General features: G+C 39.6%; 1 protein-coding gene across 1 annotated transcript; it reads left to right on the top strand.

Annotated features, from left to right (window-relative positions):
* The first annotated feature begins 5,889 nt into the window (after window positions 1–5,889).
* On the top strand, window positions 5,890–24,299 carry lingo1b (leucine rich repeat and Ig domain containing 1b). Its single transcript, XM_085154248.1, has 2 exons — window positions 5,890–6,225; window positions 20,804–24,299. The coding sequence occupies exons 1-2, from the start codon at window positions 6,214–6,216 to the stop codon at window positions 22,661–22,663; spliced, it is 1,872 nt and encodes a 623-aa protein (XP_085010374.1). The 5' UTR covers window positions 5,890–6,213; the 3' UTR covers window positions 22,664–24,299.
* Window positions 24,300–24,548: the final 249 nt, after the last annotated feature.

The following is a 24,548-nucleotide window of genomic DNA, read 5'->3' as shown; positions in this document are numbered from 1 at the left end:
CATGCTGTGGCCTGTGTGATTTACAGTACCTTGTTTAGTGAGTCACTGTGGATTTTGCTATGATAATGGTTTGCAGTTTATCATAATGATTTGATAAACCATAAAGAAAAAGCAGAAGGATAATGGGAAATATTGTTCCTGTGGGAAGATTCACATCAGCTGTGTTACTTGGATGCTTTAACCTCTGCCATGATGCTTTCACAGTCCCCACCCAGCTATTTATTCTGATCATTAGTCCTCAGTATATATGTTCCCCGATCAAAAATGCAAGCTCATGACAAATTTACTCTCATGGCCTTTGTGGCAACGCTGTGACAACCCTCATCAAACAGAAATGTGTCACATCCACTGAGTTCAAAATGCATCCATCTATGCAGACAAACTGTCAGAGCTAAAAAATGTTCTGCTGATCTTATAAAGACAACAGAATGTTTAATGCGCGCAAACCTTAAGTGATAAAGCGGACTCTATATTGATCATCACTTTGTATTTGACTGTCTTGAGAAACGCTTAATTGAACACTGGGAAACATTAGCCTCCTTACTTCATGCATATGTGACTGCCAATCATCCGTCTTCCTATTATAGTGGTGCATCGTTGCCATTCTTCACACATTCTTAGTCACCATCTGTCAAAAGATGAATATTTGAGCATAATATCTTCTGCTGTTTAACATTTGCTTTACTTGTACACTGACATTCCTTCGAGGGGTTGTCCTTGTGTTTTTTTTATCTGGGCTTTGATACTATTAATGAACCACAATGAGAGGAGCTGGACTGGTGTTGTAAGCAGGTCAGATTTGTGTTCTGTAATGAGCGTTTATGCACTGATTGAACAGTTAGTCCTACTCCTACTCTGCAGCTCTGCACTCATATGTTGGCACATGTCTGTTAACGACATTTTATTCACCAGCATTTACTTAGCAACCTGACTCGTTCTGCTGGGAAAATGGGACTTTCAGATTTATGTCCACTAGCATCATCGCTATTAGCTGCTGATTTCAGCATGTCACTATTTCAGTTTTGTAGAAAATAAACATGAATGTGATGATGAGGAATAACCTAAAACAACAAGATTCTCACAAAAAGTGTCAGGTTTCCTCTTCTGTAATTTCTTATGGCATGTGTTTAAAGATAACGGTGACTTTAATTCCAAGAATTAAAAGTATGTAAGTAGTAAGTAAGTAAATAAAGGTAAGTAATTATTAAAAGTAATTAAAGACATGTAATTAACCCAAGTTCTAAACTGCCCTTTAAAAGAATGTGGGTATCACTTTAAAAATAAGTGTTTTGCCACATCTAACTTATGCTGAAAGATTTTGTTGATGACTAAAAAGCTCTGCATTACAAAACTGACATGATTGATGTGGTATTGGTGCAGAGCTGCTTATTTACACACCATCAAACATGAAACAAGAGTAGCATTCATTCTCATGCACCTGACCACTTAGCAAGTGCTGGCACCGTGTCCACTCTCCTCTAACGTTTTCTGTAGGGTAAGAATGATAGACGTTTACGTCAGCAGGATAAAATATCACCTCGCTAACTATACAGTAAATTAGCTTATCAAAGGTTAATAATGAGTTAAGTATTACCCCAGATTTTTTTTGGCAACCGGTTGAAGGCTTTTAATGGTCACGATGATGAGGATAGGGAAGCTAAATATGCCAAACTCTGACGGGCTCTCATTAAAGCTTGGGAGAAAGTCCTTGATGTTTTCAGACTCAGTCACTTCAGTCAATATTAGAAGTAAATATCCCTCCTGCTGTTTCTATTGGATGCTTCTTGTATATTAATTTGTGCGCACACACACACACACACACACACACACACACAAACACACACACACACACACATATATATAAAAACACAGCTTTAAAGCTGCAAACAGAGGATGCCTGTTTCTTCTCTCAGGCCTCACATTTAACTTCTTGTTCACTGAGGCTCAGCGTTTAACTCATGGCCTACCGCTTCCTAATCATCATTACTGAACATGACATAAATGAGTCAGTGTGACTCTTAAGGCGTTCAGGCCTCCACATATGCGGCGCTGATTGCTAGCAGCAGAAGTCTCTTCACAGCTGACCACTCACGCTCTCTGAATAACTTGGTCCCTCGTTAGGATGTGATAGTTTTCCAGCAGAAGGAAACTTAGGGGCAAGCTGCTGCATGCATTTGGAGACCTTGTTACTTAGGTCTAAAAATGCATCCTCACAGTCGTCATGGTTTGGCATTAAATCCTCACTAATAAGTCTAATTGGAGAAAACTACCCTCAAACACTTTTAACACCAACCGACAGTTATTTTTTATTGCATTACGTTGTTGACTGGAGATGTAATAAAAATGTAGACTAAGTTAAGTCACATTGACCTATTTCCAGTGATTGCTATAAATTTATAAACTACTTCAGCTCTTACAGGATGAAATTGGAAAAAAGAAATCCCCTCCTTCTTCATGTTGAAATCTGTTAACAAGATATTCCTCTTTTATGGCTGCTAAAAAAAGACTGTGTGATATTAATATCAATGCAAATAGCAGCCCGGATTCCCAAAATGTTCCACCACCTAAGTGTTGATGCAATGAAACTTAACTACTCCTCTTAAATGAAACATTAACAACAATCCCAGATTTTTTTTTAAGGCTTTGTGGTATGGCTCAGGAGGAGGCAGTTAACTTGCAATTGGATGAGAAGTAGAAAGAGCCTTCCAGGGTGTATTTTCACCGTGTTTTGTAGATTTACCCATTCAACCGATCATGCATGTGTAATGTACTGACAAGTGCTCTTCTTCACACGTAGCATAGTGTTACAAACAAATTGACAACAAAATGCTGCAGATGTGTGGAACTAGTTTTAAATGCAACTCAAGAATAATGTCTTTCATAAGTATTTTATTAACAAACTGACAATAGCGTCTCTAAGAGCATGTTTATGCAACTATAGTAGCATGAAAGCACAGATTTCATAGATGTATTCAGTGATTCCCTTATTTGCAAAAACACATTATATCATTTTCTTATTGCTGCTGTAGCTTTTATGGTAAAGTCAACTATTTAACATGCTCATGCACAAGCCCCAGAGCCCACAAAGCCTTGGCGCATGTGTTTACAAGCTTGCAGCACAGCGGTTTTGTGTTTCTGCGCAGTATTCACACAGTTTGTGGATTAAATATGCAGGGTTAGAAAGCATCAGCTCATCACTTTGCAACAAGCCCTCAGAGACAGAGCTGAGTCCTGCACTACTGTTGGTATTTTGGCCAAAATGTGAACTGTAGATCATCTAACACCTAGACTAAAGAAAAGAAGGTCAGTGACATTCATTACAAAAGTGAAAATCGCAAAACAGTGTGGGAAAGAAAATCATGATCATCACACCGGTTCAAAAGCTAATCTTTGGACTCACTGATCGCTGAAGTGTTATCCTAAAACAGCATCTGTCCAATCGGCAACCAGAGGCATAGCAGACCTGTACTTACACAAATACTGAAGCAAACGGTGCTTCTTGTAGAAACAGCTTGAAAGGTGGTCTTTTTTCAGGTTTACCAAAAATAAAAGCACCAGAACAAAAGTGTACTATGGCAACACTGGTTAGTCCTCATAGTGCAGAAAAAGCTGTTTCTTTAGTAACACTGAAAGTGAAAGAATACTGTTCACAAGGTATCCAAGCTTCCAAGCTGCTGTTATGTTCATGGATGTTGACTTTTTGCCAGGAACCTGCAGCTTTGCCCTAGTCTTTTAGCACAACATTGTGCATACAGACATCAAACCATGTCAACGCCCCAATTTTACTGGGTTAACAAATTCAGTCAGCTAAAGACCCTATTAAATTAAACAGCTAGCTGAATGTAGCAAATCAAGTCTACCATCAAGGCACTAAACATCCTGACAGTTATTGTCCTCCATTTGAAATAAAGAACCCATTTTTTCTCTGCAAAAATATCAGTTTCAACTGTGCAATCTGCCACGGTTATCACTGTTAACTTAAGGTAACTTAAGGTAAAGCTTGAAAGATGTAGCAGTATTAAGGGTGGGGTTTAAGCAAATGGCCACTGGTTTATCCCTACCCTCCTTGGGGAACCGGCCAGTCTGCCCGGCAACACCACAGACAGACACTAATGCAACTGCAAGCTAAAGGAAAGCAATGGCAACATTTTTTCCTATGAAATTAATGTGCTGCCAACAGACGGTACTACAGCCAAGTAGCTCATACAGTAACTTTGTGTCCTGCACCCCTTTAGAAGGATATTGCATTTATACAGATATTAATTTGTGTACCAGAATCCTCTAATCACACACACAGATCTCTCTCTCTCTCTCTCTCTCTCTCTCTCTCTCTCTCTATATATATATATATATATATATACACACACACACACACAATTATTTTATTGTCTCTCACTAATTATAGGCTGTGAGAAACACAGTTCTTCTGCTAGGAGACAAGAATTCATAGCAGCATTGAATAGAAATGCAGATGTCATCAATCAGCTGTCCAATCTTTTTTTAAGTGGCCATAGTGGGTGTCACACTGATCAAACTATAAAAAAAATGAAATTAATTCACCCTCCCTCCATGTCTGGTGGCTCTTATCCCAGATGTCATCCAAATTTCTTCAGCACCACCTTTCATTTGGTTTTATTTCTTATATGGGACATAAGTCATTTCTTTTAGATTAGCTGCTAGTTGGCAAAATGAGCCATAAATTTATTTTATGTTGTATTGGTGCGGAGTGCGTCGCCTTTTCCAACTGTCTAAATAATTCTCTCTCCCTTCCGTATGCTTTATTGTACGGCCGAGATCTACCACCGTTGGCTGTCTGCAGCTCCGTGTACTGCTGTTTGTCTAACAGATTTAAAGCAAAAGGGAGGTTGAGGCTCTGTTTTGAATCCACCGGCTGGCTAGGGTGGTGTCCTCGTGTGTGCGTGGGCTCTCTTGGGTAATTTGCCTGCTCCCACAGTCCAAAAACATGTTAGGGTTAACTGGTCGTTCTAAATCGGCCATAGGTGTGAACGTGAGTGCGAATCTCTGTGTTAGCACTTGCAACCTGTTCAGGTTGTACAGTGACAGCTAGGATGGGCTCCAGCCTGACCCGAACAGAAAATTCAAGTATTTGAATGGAAACTATATCCTTTTCATACAGAATCAATGTATACAATAAATCATAAGTCTCCTTTTCTAACACTTACAGCATTTGTCACACGGTTCATTCAGTAGGAGCCCTTCATGTCCACCACCACTCCACTAAATCCTGAGCCTTCTAATCTCCCGTAAACACTCCCTGACTGTGGAGCCTCATTGGCACTGCCAGCATGTGTGCTCCAGCTCCATATACCCATTAGCACTGTTAAGCCGCTGCTTCTTACCCCCAACTCTCAGTGCTCACAGCAAAGGTGAGTTTGTCTGATGATTACCTCACTTTGCATTGTGGGTGGCAATAATCCTCGACTTTGGCAAGGAATCCTGAAAACAGAAACTTATCCATCCCTATCCTCAAAAGTCTTAAGTTGCCTGTCATTACAGGAGAGATTTGCATATACTGCTAAAAATGAATTCCTCCTATGTCCCTGTATTTTTTCCCCTCCTCCCCTTCATAACCAAAGCCTTCCTTTCCCCCCTTATTTTCATCCATATTTTTTAAGATACATTTTAACACTTCTCCCTCTCCAGCCTCCTCTTCTGTCACTACTACTCTGAATTTCTGCCTCTCACGCACCACCCCGTAATTCAGTTAACCAGATCATTCCGATCGTTCCATAAATAGGAAAAGTACGGTAAACAAAAATCAAAAGGAGACGCTGCCAGTGCAATCAGAGAACATTTCTCTCCATTTCTTTTCAACTCCCCTCGCTGCCTGTGCTCTGAGCCTCTCATTCTCCCAGAGCACTGCAGCTCCTCCTTCCACCTCTCTCATCAGCTGCCCCTCCCTCTTCCTCTCTGTCTCTGCTAGGTGCAGCATGTATGTGAGCGTGTGTGAGCCAGCAGAGCTGCCTGTGTGTTTACATGTCAGCCTATCAGTGCTGCCGGATTTAGCGCATCTGGAGAGGACGGAGGCATTTTCTCAAATGCCCCTCAGACAAGGGATTCACATCTCGGCATATATCCCTCTTTCCCATTTGAATCTAGCCTGTCTTGAATCCTGCATCCCTGTCTCCATGCTTTTGGAGGCATTTTGAATTTCCTTGGCAACATGGAGCTGCCTGAATTAGAATTCTCTGCATGACAGTCCTGGTAAGTACTCTGTCTCTATGGTGGGCTTTGAGCACTGAGTCATTGGATCAGATTTATTATGGTGCAGTGGTGGGGCCAGAGGATCGCTAGGGAGCAAATTAATGTCAAGAATAAAACTGTGTATCATATGCAAATGTGGTGGGGGATATAAAGAATAAGAATTTTACTCTTAGGAGAACTCCAATTGTTATTTGTGCTTTGTCATTCAGATGGATTTCATTTTGCTGTTTTTCTGTTCAATCTGGGTTTGTACTGAGGGAACACACACACATATGGTGTGTGCTTATAACATCTCACTGTTCAATATGAAGCTCAGATATCTCCCATGGTGTGTGTATATGAATGTGTAGTGCACACTGAACACATTATACTCTGAGAGTTTGGATGGATCCATAAAAAAAACAAAACCCCAAATCCAACTCATATATCCTGGCTTCCTGGCTCTTTAGAGCCCAAATAAAGGTGTGAATCTGAGCAATAGAGTGTGTATTGTGCTCAGCCAGGTTGGTTTCTCGCTGCTTCCTAGTCTGCTCATTTGCATTCGTGTTCCTTCAAATGCCAATAAACTCATCCAGACTGACACTTACACATTCTCGGCAGCAGTTTGCTGTTGGCCATTTCCAGTGGCAAAAGAGGGATCCTATGCAGGTGCTTGATTTGCCACAGGTTACATTCAGCAGATGGATGGCGGGCAGTGTTGATGGAGAGGGTGGGCGTGGGATATGTGTGTGTGCGTATGTGTGTGTGTGTGGGGGGGTGACTTTGTTTGATTATTTATGCAGGTCAAATGAACGATCGCTCAGTTTTAATTTTTATTGCCTGTTATATTTGCATCTTCGTAATCATGGCTGCAACGCTTCAGCAGGCAGATAGCAATGGTATGGGGGGGGGGGGGGGGGGACTCTTCCTCTCTGTTCTCAACAGTGCTAACAACCTCTCCAAGCCACAGACCCCCGACAATCTCTGAGTGATGGGCTGATAGGCTCTGCTCTTCACGTCAACATTTTATGAGCTAGACAAAGCTTTTAATTGGGTCCCTGTAATCAGGTTAGAATGGCTGATTTGACTCTCTACTTTTGAGGTTGGTGTGTGTGTGTGTGTGTGTTGATATTTATGCTTGTCACTGTGTGCACGTCCCCAGCTTCAAAGTATTCAAGCCTAATTTGATGAAGCGAAATAAGCGAGGCACGTTTAGGACTGAGATGTCTGATTATAGCTGGTGAACAGCTGGGTGATTGAATCTGTCACTGCTACTGTTTGCACAGTTATTCAGCAATCCACGCCACATATTGTCAGTATCAGCTTGTTTTGTTTGCCAGAGTATGTAACTCTGTGTGGCTGCGCTGTGAAATACACAGATTGCGTATCATATACGCTTACATTCTATCTGTATAGCAACACAGTATTGTCCTGGATTCCAGTGAAATTAACAGTGATTGACAAATTTGCACATTTCAGAACTTTTTTGTAATACCTCAGTGCCTAAATTGTGAAGCCGAGATATGAAACAGCTGTAACTGTTAACTCCGTAGGCACCTGCGTGTGTCAGACTTGCTATTCAAACCGTCTGAGTAATGGCCCAGGCTTTAATGAGAGACTCAATATTTCAGCCATAAAAAAATGGCAACACGACAAACCAGTGGAAGCCAGTGACACTGAAATAATGTGTGCTTCTTTTCAAATTAGATGCTAGCTAAGCAATCCAAAGCAACAGTTAAAGCAGAAAACAATTAGCTGCTTCCTTCGCTTTGGGAGTCTAAAAAGATAAGGCACCAGAAAGACATTTCCAGACACTTTCCTTACTAAGTGAAAAAAAAAAAGCTTTTATTTACTAGGGTGGTGAAAATGGAAGGACTATGACATGACTAAGAAAACAATACGACTGCAGGCAAACCTCTTTGTAACTAAATAATAAGGATCTGATGTTGGTTGCAAGGGATAATAATGTGACACCAATCCTCAAATCAGTAACTATTTTAAGCATTGTTTACAGTGCAGCTGCCATTAACAGGTTGTATTGATCAGATCAGTCATTTCATTTAGTTGTTCATGTTAACTGTAAACTACATTCCTGTCTCTGAGTGTTAAAGGCAGCGACAGAGTACCTGACAGACGTATGCATGCATATGACATAATAGGTGAAAACACACATAGGCTCTGAGATGCTCGTAGCTCTATCACAGCCACAGGAAACTTGGATTTACTGAGCAGGGTACATTCAGTAGATATTTAAAATGATTGGTATGAGATCAAAAAATGTGGATAGAATTTTTGGATCTTCTGCTCAAACTTGCAATGTTACTCTGTGTATCAATGCATTCACAAAATTGTTATAATTGAAACATGATGCATGCACAAAGAGGACTCTAAACTTGCTTTATGGTGACATCTCAATAAAAACACAATAAAGTGCTACCAAGAAACAATGCTTCTAAAATTCTCCAGCATTATCTGATTTACTTTTAACTGGCAAAATAGCTGGCCGGATTCCTTTCAGGGGCGATGTTTTAGTGAGTGAATGAAGCACTACCACACTGGTCATGCAGAAGGGTTGATAGAGTTGATGGTGGAATCCAACACCTTGACTCCAGGGACCACGGTTTTGATTAGTTTTAGCCAACAAAGGCACTTTGGTTGCAGTGAAGTCAGAGGCAAACAAGCCAAAATAATCATTTAGACCTACAAGTTGGCATATTTTATTGGTAATATGTGTAAATGTTTTCAGGGGAACATGTTACTGATCTGCAGCACCTCCTTAAAATTATGATCTCATACAAGTAAACAGCTTCAAGGGAGAGATATCTTATGTTTGTTTGCGATCCACAACAAATACATGTGTAATGAGCATATTTTCTTCTATTCCGACTATTTCTCCTTCCCAGGCAGCTACTGATATATTAGATTGGGCAGTACTGGCTACCCTTACAACCCATAAAATTGCCTTAATAAAGACAAGAGCAGCACACATGCTACAATCTGCTCCATTCCAAACAAAATATAACCCAATAAGCACAATCAAAGAGACTCTGCTTTTTCACACTGCTTTGTTCCACGTTACCACATGTTTAATAATCTGCGATGTAGTCATGTGTATATAATCCTGAAAACAGCTATTTTTCTGACAGTAAGATCAAGAGCAGATCATCAAAGCTAAGCTGTCTGTTGTGTAGTGAATTTACAGTTTTCCCCATTTCAAATAAAATACCAGAGAAGCTGAGAAAACATATGTAGGATAAAGTTACAATTAAGCTATATTTGCAAGCACATTCGAAAGGGACCATTATGATTAAGTGAATGCCACAAATGGCCTCACACTTAGTGAATGGTTACATTTTTATTTAAAGCCTCTGTATGGTCACTGATGCCTCATTTCTTCCTGATCTTTGATACTGGGTTCAAACGAAAGCCCGTTTCACTACAGCTAAAATCAGGGCACTCCTCCACATAACAGTTCATTTGTGATGTCCCAGAAAACAGCCAGAAAACATCTAGGGTGTTACTATTAAAACATTTTCTAAAGCAAGATCCGTGGTGAATGAAGATGCTGCTGCATAATGGGCGCCATCAGCTACACTGAAAACGAAATTGCAGAAGGGATTGGGGTGAAGACTGTCAGACTACGTGTTTATACAGTGTCTGCTGGATGGAGAGGTGACAGACAAAGGCAGATCTCTCACAGGATAGTCAAATTTGCGTTCTACAAATATATTCAGAAGGTCACAGTTCTGCTGCTCTGCAGCAGCCTTCCTCATTTAAATTTGATAATAACAGCTTTATGCAAAATATGAGCCAGTCAGGGGCTAGTAGGATGGAGAACGGAGGTTGTTTCATCTTCTTGCATATTGGCAGCCTCAAGCCCAAGTATAACATGGCTTACAACGATATGAAGTCGGAATTAATGGAATTGATCACAGAGAAAATCTTTCTCGTCTGAAACCTGTTGTCTTTTTTCCTACATTGTAAACAGGACAGTGGATTACTGATCTATATTTCTGTAATCTTAGAATTGTAAGGACTAGGGCAGTGAAGAGATAAGCCTCTGGAATCTTAAGGCACTCTTAACTTCATATTTGTACTGTATCCACTTGCCCAAGTGATTTTGTGAGAAAATCTCTCAAAATCTCTCATTGTGCCTTCTATGATGGCCTATAAGAGGCTTGTCTGCTGTAAAATGCCTTTAGCATGGCACCTAGCCCTTTCTTTTCAGTTTCATCCCAAACATCGTATATTCCCAAATGGCGGGTAGGGGATAAAGGTTTGTGTAATTTTGAGCTCATGCTACTTGACTTTCAGGATGAATGGGTGTTAATGAAGAAAGAACCTCTTTTGTAGTACTACTGTTAGACTGCCGCTGAACCAAGAAACCCATCTGCATGGCAATACCATGTAATAGGTTAAGTATATTCTAGATTTCCTTCCTGGAAAGGCTCTTTTTTTTAAAATCAGCCTTCGCTGTGGATCTCGCTGATTTTGCTATTAAGCCAGAAAAAGTCAAACAAGATGTGATTAGCTCTTAACGTTATTAAATAATCAGTTGTGAGACCAAAAATGAAATTAGCAATTAAAATAATGTGATAAAAAATATAAGGAAAATGTCTTTAAGTAGCAAATTAAATCTCTCTTAAATGACATTTTCCATATTAGCACAAAATCAAATGACACTGTAAAATGAGAACGAACAGCGCTGTATGCAGCTTTCATTCTCTTTCAGTTAATTGTATTGGTTCATCAGCCTGTCTGCCTGTGTCCCTCTGGCTCTCACTGGCCTGCCCATAAAGCTGTAGGCAGCTGTTCACAGCTCTAAAGCTTCTAGCACAGAAGTTCCCAAACACTGATTTTAAGGTATCTGACCAGAGTATCATTTGGAGAGTAGAGTGCTGGGTAAAGCCAGTCAGACATATAGGTACCCAAAGACACTCATTAAAAAAGGGCAAGCCAACTCCAGAATGAAAGTACGTAATGGACCATTTAGAAGAATCCAGATGCATACAGAATGAGTAAGTAACCATGGGTCAGCCTTGGGCAATGTGGTATCACATTACTCATAGGAACACCAAAGTACTTGAAGGCTCTTGAGTTATGACTTTTTGTTTTCAAGTCTACTTTCTGAATCCAATGGCTGCTTCAGTTAGCAGCTTTATTTTTAACTGATCGTAAACTAGCAATTCTGCAAAACAGTTTTTTTTATTTTGTTTTGTTTTGTTTTTCAAAAAAAGCTAAATTCAAATCAACCCCTCTGGCAATTGCAGTGTTGGAAGTTAATATATTACATTTCCGCCTGGTCTCATGGATATGGAGAAATTAGCTGTTACGTTTTTTGGTGTCAGTGAGCAGGATTTTGTAAGCAATCCATTTCAAAAGGAAATTTCACGACAGGACCATCAACACAGCATCATGAGTCAACAAGCCAACCAAAAATACAAAGTTTTACAAAATGTGACAATTGCTGTATTTTTAGCCCTATTTTATTCTAAAACTAACCACATGGTAATTTTTGATGTCTAACACTAACCAAAACATTTCACAACATGTGAAATGTTTGATTTGAACTTGGAGTCAAGAAAACTTGCTCCTCTATCATCAGCCTTCAGCATGAAAATCCATATTTTTTCTTGCCTTGTAATCAGTACATTCTGCATGAGGGTGGACTGATGAAAAATCATTTTAAAGGACACAATATAATGTAGGAAAATCAATAGATTAAAGGAACTCACAAACTGCTGTGAGACTAGGGTGTACAATAACAGTTGATTACAATTCTGTGTATTTATGATTGCCATCCCGATCTCATGTTTTATGTCTTTAATCAGCTATTTCAAATGAAATTCTAAATCTATATCATGTGTTTCAGCCAAGTCATTTTTTTCCATAAGCGATCATGACCCAGTTATTTTTAGTTTTCCTATAAACAGCCCTGCTCCCTTCTTGTACACACTGTAGTGTAGGAGTTAATGGTAATATTTAAAAGCAAAGTCTGGCACCACTGTTGCAATATCAGTCAGATTAATGCAAACCTTGAGGTTAACAGAAACCAAGACAGTAACATTTAAGCTTTTATTCACACATACCTCAAATAAAAGTCATGCTTGAATAAAAGCATGAAAAAAAGCTTTTATTCAAGCATGACTGACACCCACATGTTTCAGAGTCTTCTTCAGGGTGTGACATGTAGGTGGAGGTTCAGAACTGAGCGCTTCAAATTTTCCCTTTTTGCACATACCTCCAAGCCTGGACTCCAACCAGTATCTCCTAAATGAAAATAAACAGAACTGAACTCTAATCATTAGTGCTTGTTACACCGTGATGTGTCAAAATGTGGTCTGTGGGGGGCTCAATTCATGTAATTTCATGGGTTCAAATCGGCATTAAGCCGAAAGTGGTTTTATATAAAAATTACCTGACTTGATTCATCATCAAGAAAATACTGGTACCAGTAGACAAAATAGTCTTTATCCGTGGGTGTTTAACATAAAGAAAGGGTCCACTGAATAGGGTTCACTAAGATCAAAAGTGATAAGGTTAGTCTCGTCCACTGACCACACAGGAGATGACAGAGCCCTTATAGATGATTACTTCCAGACCTGCAGTGTAGTGGATGAACATTTGCAACGATGCAATTTATGCAAACTTGCTACTGGCCATAACCCTTGGGGTTCCTTTGAGCATAGTGGTGGTCCTGATGAGGTGCTTCAAGGGGCATCCCTTTGCAGCAGTAAAGCATTCATGATCATAAGCACCACGCATCAAAGTGAGCACTGTTAAAAGACTGCATGAATTATTGGTTTATTGTGCTGCAATGGGAAAGGTAAATCTTTGCTTTTAGTTCTAGACTCTCATACTATGTCTGATTTGAGCCAAGTGATGACACAAACAGGATTTAGAAGTGCGTATGTATTAAATATATATTTATTGGCTTGCGACCACCACTACAAGCCACGGTCTGGATAAATTCTGTGTTGGTCAGAGTGTAGTAAAGGTACCCCACAATAGACAGAGTTGGATGGAAAGCCTAGACATCGTTATTTTCTGTTCTATTAGGCACAGTTGCTGGTAGAGAACATGCTGCTGTGATCGCTTTATGTCCCTTGCCATCTTTAAGGCCATTAATCTAAAGTGTCACCTGTCAAACTGAAAATTACTGTATTTGTCATGAATGCTTAAGTGTCAGTCCCTGCTTGAATTTGTTGGAGAAACACATTTAGGTTTTAGACTAGTATAAAGGACCCAGAATATCCAAAATTCCACGAAAGTACTCCACAAAACCAGTTGGCTGAGAAAAAGTTCCAGTTGTTACTGTCATGGATTTTGCAGTTGTTTGACTTCTTATTACTTGTTATGATGGATTATGGGGTAGGTCTGGAGTAGTGTAGGTCCCTTTGGAACTTTAAAGTATCACTGCAAGGACTTTTTGTTTTGGGTTTAGCAAGCAGTGGGTGATTTACTGTGCATTACAAAGACATAAAATTGGCTCAGGTTAATGCATACTCTAAATACACTTTACTTTTTGCATGAACCGTTGCCTGGAAAAGTTTTGTGCATTTTGATGTCATGCTCAGTGATCACTATAATTACCTAAACTCCTCCTGGGACAGTCTTTTACCAAAATTTAGCACAGGGGTGAACATCTTCATTGAAGCAACTTCTGCGGCAGAAATGCCTTTCTGCATGAAAATCTGAGACCCAGAGTACACTTCTGTCAAAAATAGAAAGCTCGAGTTTGCTGACCTAGGTGTGTTTCTGCATGTCAACAAGGGTAGCTCCCATGCACTGAACTATTTTGTCGTTCTTTAAGCATTTTTTCTTGGCATGATGGATAATCAGGCTATGCAGTTTCTTTTTAGGTTTGCAGGGAGTGTTACCTTTGACTTTCCGTGGGGGATTTGTTTTCACAGGATATCTCGTATCTGACTCCTTCTGGAGGATGCTGATTATTTGGCAACATTTACTCTAAAATACTTTTGAGATGTTTATGCTCACCCAGCAAGTATTTCTTCTAATATTATTGCTGGTCAATGAATATAATGTCAGGCTCAGTGCTATCAGCGTATGCTTCCATTTAAACATTCCCATGCTAATCATGAATCACTGAACTTTGGGCTATGTGTAAACTGATTAATTTAAATTAATTGTAATTCATTTTGATTTTGTTATACAATTAATGACAGAAGAACCTTTGGTCTCGATAATTAAAGTATGCAACAGAACACAGAAGGTATCACAAACTGAACTGCGGGTGAAGTTCACACTCCTAAAATACGTCTCTGGATAGTCTAAAAGACATGTCTGCTTTTATCTGCCACAAACACTTCACTTCCACGTAGCCCATAAGGTTATCTTATTTATTTGCTTTTTGGTGTCTAAATGTTTGCTTTCAATTTATTGTCAGTTGAACACAAACGCGCCAGTGGAGGCAATCTTTATTTCTTAATCCTATGTGTTTATTTTATTGCTTCTGAGCTGTAGCTTTTTCCTTTTATTCTTGCTGTTCTTTAAACAGAATAGCAGAATAGCAAAAGTTGTTTGGGATATGTTTGCCATTAAACAAGTTATATATAAAAAGGATGCTAATAAACAGATTGTTCACTGCAGTAATAAGCAGAATCAAAGATACAGGTCACCCAACAGTAAAACACTGTGAAGAACAAAGTCTTTATTTGGCTTAACTAAATACAGTTTTACATGAGTATGGTTTGAATAAAAGTATATCAAACTTTCACAGAAGAGGACATTAACTCTAATTTAATCACAGTTTCAAACACTTCTACAAAAACGGATCAATAAACAGCACTTCTCTGCTATGTTGAAAATATAGACACGTCATCCGTGTCCATAATGCAGGTGCATCAATAAGTGCAAAAAGCAAAATCATCTATTATATTAAGGAATATAGTCTACAAACTCAAGCTGGTGATTCAAGATGGCAGAAAAAAAAGAAAGAAACTCGAGCAGTCCAAGACTGCACACAGATCTTTCTTATAAGCGTATCCTTATGGATAAGTTAAGATAGCAGCGAGCTGGAGATAGCTAACCACCACCAAACCTGCATCCAGGTTAGTTAGAGATATTTTGTTGAGAATATACATACACAGACACACACACTCAGAGCCACTATCCAGGATGAAACGACATAAATCCATGAGTACATCAGTAAGATGGCAACAACCGATCATGTGCTTAGTATCTCAGGCAGCAGAAACCTGAGAAAGAAGAGGAGCAAAAACAGGAACCATCATGCAAGGAGAGGCCCCTACAGAGCATGTACCAGTGGCAGATAGAAGAAGTGGCTGGTGTTAAAAATCCTACCAATAATACCAAAGTTAAAATGAAAGACATCAGAAAGGCACCGATTATGCATCCCAATATCATGGCAAAATGTCTCTCTAAAATGTGAAATGTACACAAATGCAGAAGTTGCAGTAAGCTGAAGTAACAGCAGAGGGAGATATTTTATTTCAAGCTAACAGAAAATATTACAGGATAGCGTTTGAACAGACATTACTAACACATTTACATGTATATACATATTAGCCAACCAGCTTAATCGTTTCTGGCAATTAAGGACACTGGAATGTACTGTCTTTGTGGCTGTAAATATATTATCTCCCCCCATATCATATTCTGCATTCGTGTCCGTTTCACATTTTTAAGAGGCAAACTAGGAACATGGTGGACTGGCATGTCCATTACATAGTTTGCCGTGATACTGGGACAGAAGCATCATGGAAGCACAGAAAGAAGCTCTAGGCACAAGAACGATAGAGGCTGCGGTCTACCACACCAAGCTAAATCTCAGGTGTAGGCTGTGCAAAAATGATCCTGAGACTATCCAGCATAAAACAGCAGGGTTTAAGGTGCTAGCAGGCCGGGCATAGATGGAACACCATGACCAAGTGGTTGGCATAGTATACAGGAAGATCTGTGCCGAGTATGCCCTGGAAGTCCTAGGCCTCCTAGGGTGGTTGAGCATGATCGAGCTAAGAGTTTGTGGGACTTCCAAATAGAGACAAACAGGCGATAGCTAGCTGACCGGACATAGTAGTGCTGAACAAGCAGAGGAAGAAGGCTGTAGTGATAGATGCAGCTCCAGAAGATTGCAGTTCTAGGAACAGCAAAGACACTCCACAGGACCCTCAAGCTCTCGTTGAAGACCCAAGCTTATATACTTAAGGATTAGAAACATGGAAACAAACTAGCAAATCTAGCCAAATACGTTGATGCTACAACTGACAGTATTTTACCCACCTCTAAAGAAGAAAAAAGTAGAACAGCTTTAATAACCTTTCTATCTAAAGCACTGAAGCATCCTTTCAATGTAAATACTACAACAGACCTTCTAACATTATGCCACACAATAGGTACTTAACAATAACTAAAAACAGCTAAAGGGCATGTATGCACTGATGCATATAGGTCATTTTTCTGTATGCTACTTGGAGACATTCAGTGACCCATTAGCAGTGCACACATTTCTCTCAGTTTTCCCTATATCAAACCACACAGCACCACAAGAGAGGAGATGCAGCGATTCAAGGCAACAAGAGACTAATGGTGAGCCCAGACATGCTTTTGAGAGAAGACTGTGACAGGGTGAGAGGTCTGCAGAGAAAAATGCAAGCAGTCATAAAAGGGCAGAAGAGAAAAGGCTTGTCCACTCATATTCTCCTCCTACACAATGCTTTCAAAAAAAGAATGGAAATAATCAGGGTCACGACAAAGACAATGTGAAATAGTAGATCCAAGGGATAAAATTCTCTCAAAGGAGAGAGTATTTTTTAAAGCTCACGCTAACATGTAAAGACTATAAACTACAAAAAAGGATTGCAGATGAGAGCTTATTTCCCAGCTTTTGTTTCCAGAGTTCCAGCTCAAGGTCAATACGAGGTGGTGATACAGTGAGTAGATATGGACTGTAAGGCCAGATTACACAGATAGTACCCTTGCCCTTACTACACGCTGAATCATAAATTATGCATGATACTCTGGTTAAAAAGTAAGAAAAAAAACCACCGCTGCATTCAAGCTTGCTTGTTTTCGATCAGCAGCGACATCGGCATACCTCATCTTCATTCATATTCTCGACAAGATCAAAATCATATTTGGGGCCAAACAGATAATCGCGTTATGTCTTGATAATATTTCACTACAATCTGAGGTTTAGAAATTGACACAGTGGATCAAAGTTAAACATGTGCTTACATTATAAATGGGATTTGGGGGTTTAAATACAGTGCACAGTAGCTTGTCCATATTAGAACATATTTTGTCAACTTTTTGTAAGAGGCTACGTGCAGTCAATTTGTAAATGCAAATAATAAGTGTCCATTCTGTCTAGGGACTAACTTATTTTCATTTCATTTATTTATTTATTACTTACAGCTGTTGCCAATATCAGTTTTTAGTAATTAAGACCAATAACTGATGTTTTTGCTGCAAAATATTACAGTCTTGTCAAAATGTTGAATAACAGAAAGCCCAAATTAATTCATTTTGACATTATAGCAGAAACAAGACTAATAATGATTACTTCAGCTGGATATGCGCATGCTGTGCTAACCTGAAGAAGTGTCACTTCTCAGCAAATTGCCACTCCTTATGCCCTTTTGTTTCTGCTTTTCTATGTTTTCTTCAAATATTTAGTCAGTTTATCAGCGATTATAGCTGTGAATGATCATGTGTGTTTAAAGCTTGCAAAATTCACATGATGGAACATGTGATGGAAGCGGTTATGTTAATTGATTTGTTCCGTGTCTCTTCCTAAATGACTAAACTATGGCAGAAGAAACGTGAGACTTCCAGTATACTAAGGCTTATCTCTTCTTATCTAGCGGAAACATTTGATTTTCTTGATCACTTACTGTTCTGATGCTTGTATTGCTCATTAAACACCATGTTTTAAACCAGCGGTCCCCAACCTTTTTTGCACCACGGGCTTGTTTATGTCTGACAATATTTTCACGGACCAGCCTTTAAGGTGTTGCAGATAAATACAACAAAATAAAATCAGTACCGGTACCAAAATAAGGAAGATTTATTCATAACACACGGGAAGAGACCAAGGGAAACCGAGTTGACGATAAAAAATAATAATGATAAAAACTTGATAAAAAACCTGAAAACCATAAATTTCACACCCGAGCCTAAACTCTCATGGCCCGGTACCAAACGACTCATAGAACCGGGCAATCGTGGCTCAAGAGTTGGGAGTTCGCTTGTAATCGTAAGGTTGCCGGTTCGAACCCTGGCTTGGACAGTCTCGGTCATTGTGTCCTTGGGCAAGACACTTCACCCGTTGCCTACTGGTGGTGGTCAGAGGGCCGGGTGGCGCCAGTGTCCGGCAGCTTCGCCTCTGTCAGTGCGCCCCAGGGTGGCTGTGGCTACAATGTAGCCATCACCAGTGTGTGAATGGGTGGATGACTGGTTGTGTAAAGCACTTTGGGGTCCTTAGGGACTAGTAAAGCGCTATACAAATACAGGCCATTTACCATTTACAAGTCTGTGGCCCGGGGGTTGGGGACCACTGTTTTAAACTATTTGTTGCACTGTTTTTGGCTAATAATTCTAGAAAAGCATGTTTATCTAAGGGATATCTTGTGCTAGCGTAGCAGCTAGCATAAGCATAGCATATACTATTCCATTATCTGCTTGTGTAGCCCACAAAAATAACAGAATTCCAGTGTGTTGTGCTTCTTGTTCAGTTTGTTTTAGATACCACCTAGAAAAAAACCCACAAAAATATTACCGCTCTTCATTCAATACTGCAACAACTCAAGTCTAAAAGCACAGATAACATCGTGCATATCTTTGTCATATCAGTGATCAAAATAATGGTATTTGATGCCCTGAGATAAGAATGCACTGCTATACCTGGCATCTGCATCGCTATACTTGATGGCTACGTACATTTGTGAAGCCTACCTTCACTTACTCTAGTCTGTGCTCTTTGCCCTTAGCCATCTGTAGTGAAAGGCTATTATTTGGGATTCGTAACCAATCAAACAGAACCACCGCTCTGGCTGCAGAAAGAGGCGACTGCACGAAAGCCACTTTAAACGAATTCCCTTTATCAAGAATAGTTTTTTAACAGCATAATAGTGGGAGAAAAATATGAATATCAGATCTGATAATTGGATGACCTCTATTTCTGACAGCATGTTTTTTCCCTCTTTTTTTTTCCTTTCTTTTTTACAAATCCCCATACATGCTGGACTGGCGCCCATAGCGTCTGACATAAGCAGCCAGCAGAATGAACAGTTCTGGAGGAAGTGAAAATGGAGGCTGCAATTATTTTCCCATTGGAACTACTCAGACCACAATACAAGCCGCCTCAGATCCATGATTTTAATTAAATAAGAGGTGTAATTTGTATTGCTACGCTGAAAAAAGAGCTTCAATAAAAAGTTGAATGTTTTTTGTTTTTTTTAAACTGTTACTGCCTGTTAAGATAGTCGGGCAGGTCCCAAAATTCACTGCATAGAAAATCTGAAGCATTTTCATATTACATTGTTTTGTGGTAAATGGCTTAGAGAACAGGATCTGGAACGCTTATTCATCTTCCACATCTTATGACAACATGATGAATATTAAGACACAGACTATTAACCTCTCATAATGAACTATCATACTTTTGAGAAGAAAAAACCCCCCACAAAGATATTTCTCTTTAATCATTTGATAATCATGTGAAATTATATTTCCTACTTCAAATGTATTAGAGTATACTACTACTTTAGGCACTTAGATGCTTTTTCTTCCCCATTCAAATATAAGGGATTAATTATCAACCAAAACAGAGGTGAGGCCACCAATGAAATGAAATGACAAAATCACTTTGGATGAGGCTCTTTGAAGATTGTATCCCACAGATAGAGCTGTGCCTTAAATTGTGTGATTGATGTGAGAAGTATAGCTTGAAAGTTTTACCAAGTTAAAGTGCCCCTGAGTCAAAATCAAATAAGGGTTTAAAGTCCTCTGACAATCCTCCTCTCTCTATCTATCACCACTTGGCAGCAATCTCTGTTTTATATCACTTCAAGGTCAACAGCTTAGCAACAGCATGGGATGTTTGGGGGAGCTATTTAAAGATGTACCACAGCATTTTTGTCTGATTTAAAAAAAAAAAAAGTGTCTATGTGGAGAGACAACGTGTCAATGATATTTGCAGTAATTGTCTTCGGCGCACTCTGAAGACAGAAGCACAGCAGGATTTTACACTGTGTGACCAAGCCCTTTTATTGATTGGATAATTCCATTACTTGTGAGGAAAGTTACTATAATGAAATTATACGCAAGGAAAAGGGGGTAGGCGGCTTATATCTTTGTGAAGCTGTGCAGATAAAATCATACAAGTGAAACTGTGATTTCCACTGACTTTGCAAAAATGAGACAAAATATGCCCCACATAGTGTGAATGGGATTTCAACACTTCTTTTTCTGTATAGGAAAACATTTCGGTGTTACTGTGCTTTCTTTATTTTTAATGAAAAGTTGATAATTACTATAAGACAAATGTAAACTTATGCAAATACACATACCTTTTAATTTCTAAAATCCATTTCCCCCCCCTCCCATGTTTCTACAGGTAAGCAGTAGGATGGTGTTTGGAGAGGCAGGAGGGCACAGCTACTTGGTGGCGTGCTGGCAGCCCATCCTGTTCCTGATGCTGGGCACCGTCCTTTCTGGCTCCACCACTGGTTGCCCTTCCAGATGTGACTGCAACGCTCAGGAGCGTTCAGTCGTGTGCCATCGACGGAGACTAGCAAGTCTTCCTGAGGGCATCCCCACTGAAACAAAGCTGTTAGACCTCAGCAAGAACCGCCTGAAGACCCTGGGGCCCGAGGAGTTCATTAATTATCCTCAGCTGGAGGAACTGCAACTTAACGAAAACACAATTTCTTCTATTGAGCCTGGGGCTTTTGGCAACCTCATGAACCTTCGGACGCTTGGTTTGCGCAACAATGAGCTAAAGCTTATTCAGCTTGGGGTGTTCACAGGCCTGAACAACCTCACCCAGCTGGATATAAGTGAGAACAAAATTGTCATTCTGCTCGATTATATGTTCCAGGAGTTGTACAACCTGAGGGCTTTGGAAGTTGGTGACAATGACCTCGTTTTTATCTCACCCCGATCATTTCACGGACTCAGCAACCTTGAAAGTCTCAATATTGAGGGATACAATCTGGCCTCAGTGCCCACTGATGCCCTTAGCCATTTGCATAACCTGTTGTCACTTCGATTACGCTATCTCAACGTCACTGTCATAAGGGATTACTCCTTTAAGAGGCTATATCGACTAAGAGTACTGGAGATATCTCACATGCCTTCTCTGGATACCGTGACCCCAAAATGCTTGTTTGGACTCAATCTCACTTCATTATCCATCACAAATTGTAATCTTACCGTCATCCCCTACCAAGCTATCAGTCACCTGAGATATCTTCGCTTTCTCAATCTGTCTTTCAATCCCATTCGCACTGTGGAAGGGAACCAGCTGTTCAATCTACAGAAGCTCCAGGCTTTTCATTTGGCTGGTGGAAAATTAGTTGCCATTGAGCCCTACTCCTTCAAAGGCCTCAACCACCTCCGTGTGCTCAATGTATCCAGCAATGCCTTGATCACTCTGGAGGAGTCTGTTTTTCACTCAGTTGGAAACCTGGAGACACTGGCATTGTATGACAACCCACTGGCCTGCGACTGTCGTTTGCTCTGGGTCTTCCGTCGGCGATGGAGGCTAAACTTCAACAGGCAACAGCCCATGTGTGCTTCACCAGAGGTTGTGCAAGGAAAAGAGTTTAAGGATTTTCCAGACATACTCCCTCCTGACTATTTCAACTGCAAAAAATCAAAGATCGAGGATTACAAGGTTCAAGAAAGCCACGTAGACGAAGGAACTACAGTTAATTTTGCTTGCCAGGCCGAGGGTGATCCAGTTCCTGTGATAATGTGGCTGTCCCCGAAAAAGGAATACATCACTACCAAAACGATGAGGTCAAGACTTTCTGTCTCTAATGACGGTACTTTGGAGGTGCGTTACGCCCAAATCCAGGACAATGGCACTTACACGTGCATTGCAAGCAATGCGGCAGGCAACGACACCAAAGCTGCTCACCTTTTTGTGCATAGCTACTCCCCGAATTGGCCCCACCAACCAAACAAGACATTTGCCTTCATTTCCAACCAGCCTAGTGATGAAGGTGCTAATGTGACCCGGGCCACAGTTCAATTTCCATTTGATGTAAAGACACTTATTATTGCAACCACCATGGGATTTATCTCTTTCCTTGGAGTGGTCCTCTTCTGTCTTGTAATATTGTTCCTCTGGAGTAGAGGGAAAGACAATACAAAGTCAAGTATAGAGGCTGAATATGTGCCACGTAAAGAGGAAACAGAGGAGGCCAGCCCAACTGAGGCACCAGTGCAGTTCAACATGAAAATCATGTGAACCTCAAAAGGACATCATGTAAGCTTACAAACTGCAGTCGAGATGCATACTATACTTGCTTCAAATATGTACTCTCTTTATGAGCGATAGAAATTGCACAGCAGAAACGCATCTTGACTATATACCCTAGACTTTTTTCTTTTTTTTTTACTTCAGGGACTGAATCTTTCAAAACAAAAAAACGTGTTGAATTTGAAATATTCTAATTTCTGTAAATTTGTACTGGCAATACGCAATCAGTATGTTAACATGCACTCATTAATTTTGTGTGTCTAACAAAATTGAGGCAATATTTTAAGCAAAGCACATGGACTACAGTTTACAAGATAGAGGGATTACTATCTGGAAGGATTGGGCGATTAACCTGCAGGTCCTTCTATCAGCAGAAAAAGGACTTGTTGTTAGCATCTTGCTGATTTCTGCTTTCATGGATAAACAAAGCACAGTAACCCATTATTAGAGCCCAGTTTCTGCTTCTTACAGGGCAAAGTTGAAAGCTGCTTCCTTTTGTCCCATCACTAGCAGCTGACAAGTAAGACATGGATATTTTTAATTCTAGAGATCCAGAAAAAACAGAAGAAAGTGAGAATAGTTAACACTGCTAAATTTGACAGATAAAGAAGCAAGTCATTTTTACACACAGTAAGTATTAAAAAAATCTGACGGTCATATCAGGACAAAGACGTTGTAATTTTACCAGAAAGCACATTTTTGCATCCTGTTTCTCTGAAATTTAAACATCATTAAGAATCAGTTGGCAGGTTAGAGACAGAGGAAGTAAGTGTTCTTCACCACATGCTGTGTGTCAGTGAGCTGTGGCCTTTTAACTTTTTTCCAAAATCATTAATTTGTGTTTTGAAGTTTTTTCTGTGTTCTCTGCTATGTTTTTCCTTTAGAAGCCACGTCTAAACACTTCAAATGCTAGGCTGCGTCGCAATGAAATGTCACAGACAAGTCATTTTTGTGAACTGGCTCATTTTTACTGTGTCAGAAAGTTTCAATACCTGGTGTGTTTCCTTTACCAGGTGATGGTCAAATTAGAAGTGTGCATGTTAACACACTGAATAAGAAAAATAAGCCACAGTTTGTGCTCCTTTCAGCCAATAAAAGGAAGTTTGTCATTAAATGTATTGACTTGTTGCGGTATACATATTTTTTCCTGTATTTTATTCTTCCTTGTACATTACGCTATGGCACAATATGAATGCTTTTGATGGCTGGGTTTTGAACATATTAAAATCTAAAGAGCAGATTAAATAACCAGTTTTTAATTTAACTAAACTGAAAAAGAATGGTATTTGACGACTGTCTTCACATTACTCTAGTAACTATTTATCATCAAATGTTAAAAAGTTTATTGGTTTACCTATTTGGCAGCTTAAGAGTCATGAGCACTTGAAAAGCGGTGGCATTATTAATTTGTTTCCTTAAGTACCCATTTTCCAGCATTCAGCTGAACAATACTCAGTATTTTGGTACAAAATGGAGTTTTATGCCTCATAAGGATTTTACATTGTCTAATTACGTTCACAGTTGACGTCTGCTCTGAAGATAATGTGTTCATTAACTCTTAATATACTTGACTGAACAGATGGACAGATGGAAATTCTATTAAAATAAAGAACATTTTATACTATGGAGTGCTTATTTTATCCTCATGTACTATAAATGAATTCAAATGAGTTATATCCTATGCTACAAACAATCTTTACAGAGTCTCTGTAGGAGGCACACAGTAGAGCACTTTTAGATAATAGAATACAACTTAATTTTTAGGTGTTTGATGTTGGTGGGTGCCAAAAGCCCATGAAATCTTACAGTGCATTAAGAACTAGTGCCATATCATGGCCTATAGATTTCTAGTTTTCACAGACATGGTATATGT

The sequence above is a fragment of the Neolamprologus multifasciatus genome, chromosome 1 (assembly GCF_963576455.1).
Source record: "Neolamprologus multifasciatus chromosome 1, fNeoMul1.2, whole genome shotgun sequence".
Lineage (NCBI taxonomy): Eukaryota > Metazoa > Chordata > Actinopteri > Cichliformes > Cichlidae > Neolamprologus > Neolamprologus multifasciatus.
The sequence above is the reverse complement of the archived record's forward strand: the minus strand, read 5'-3'. Positions and strand labels throughout refer to the sequence as shown.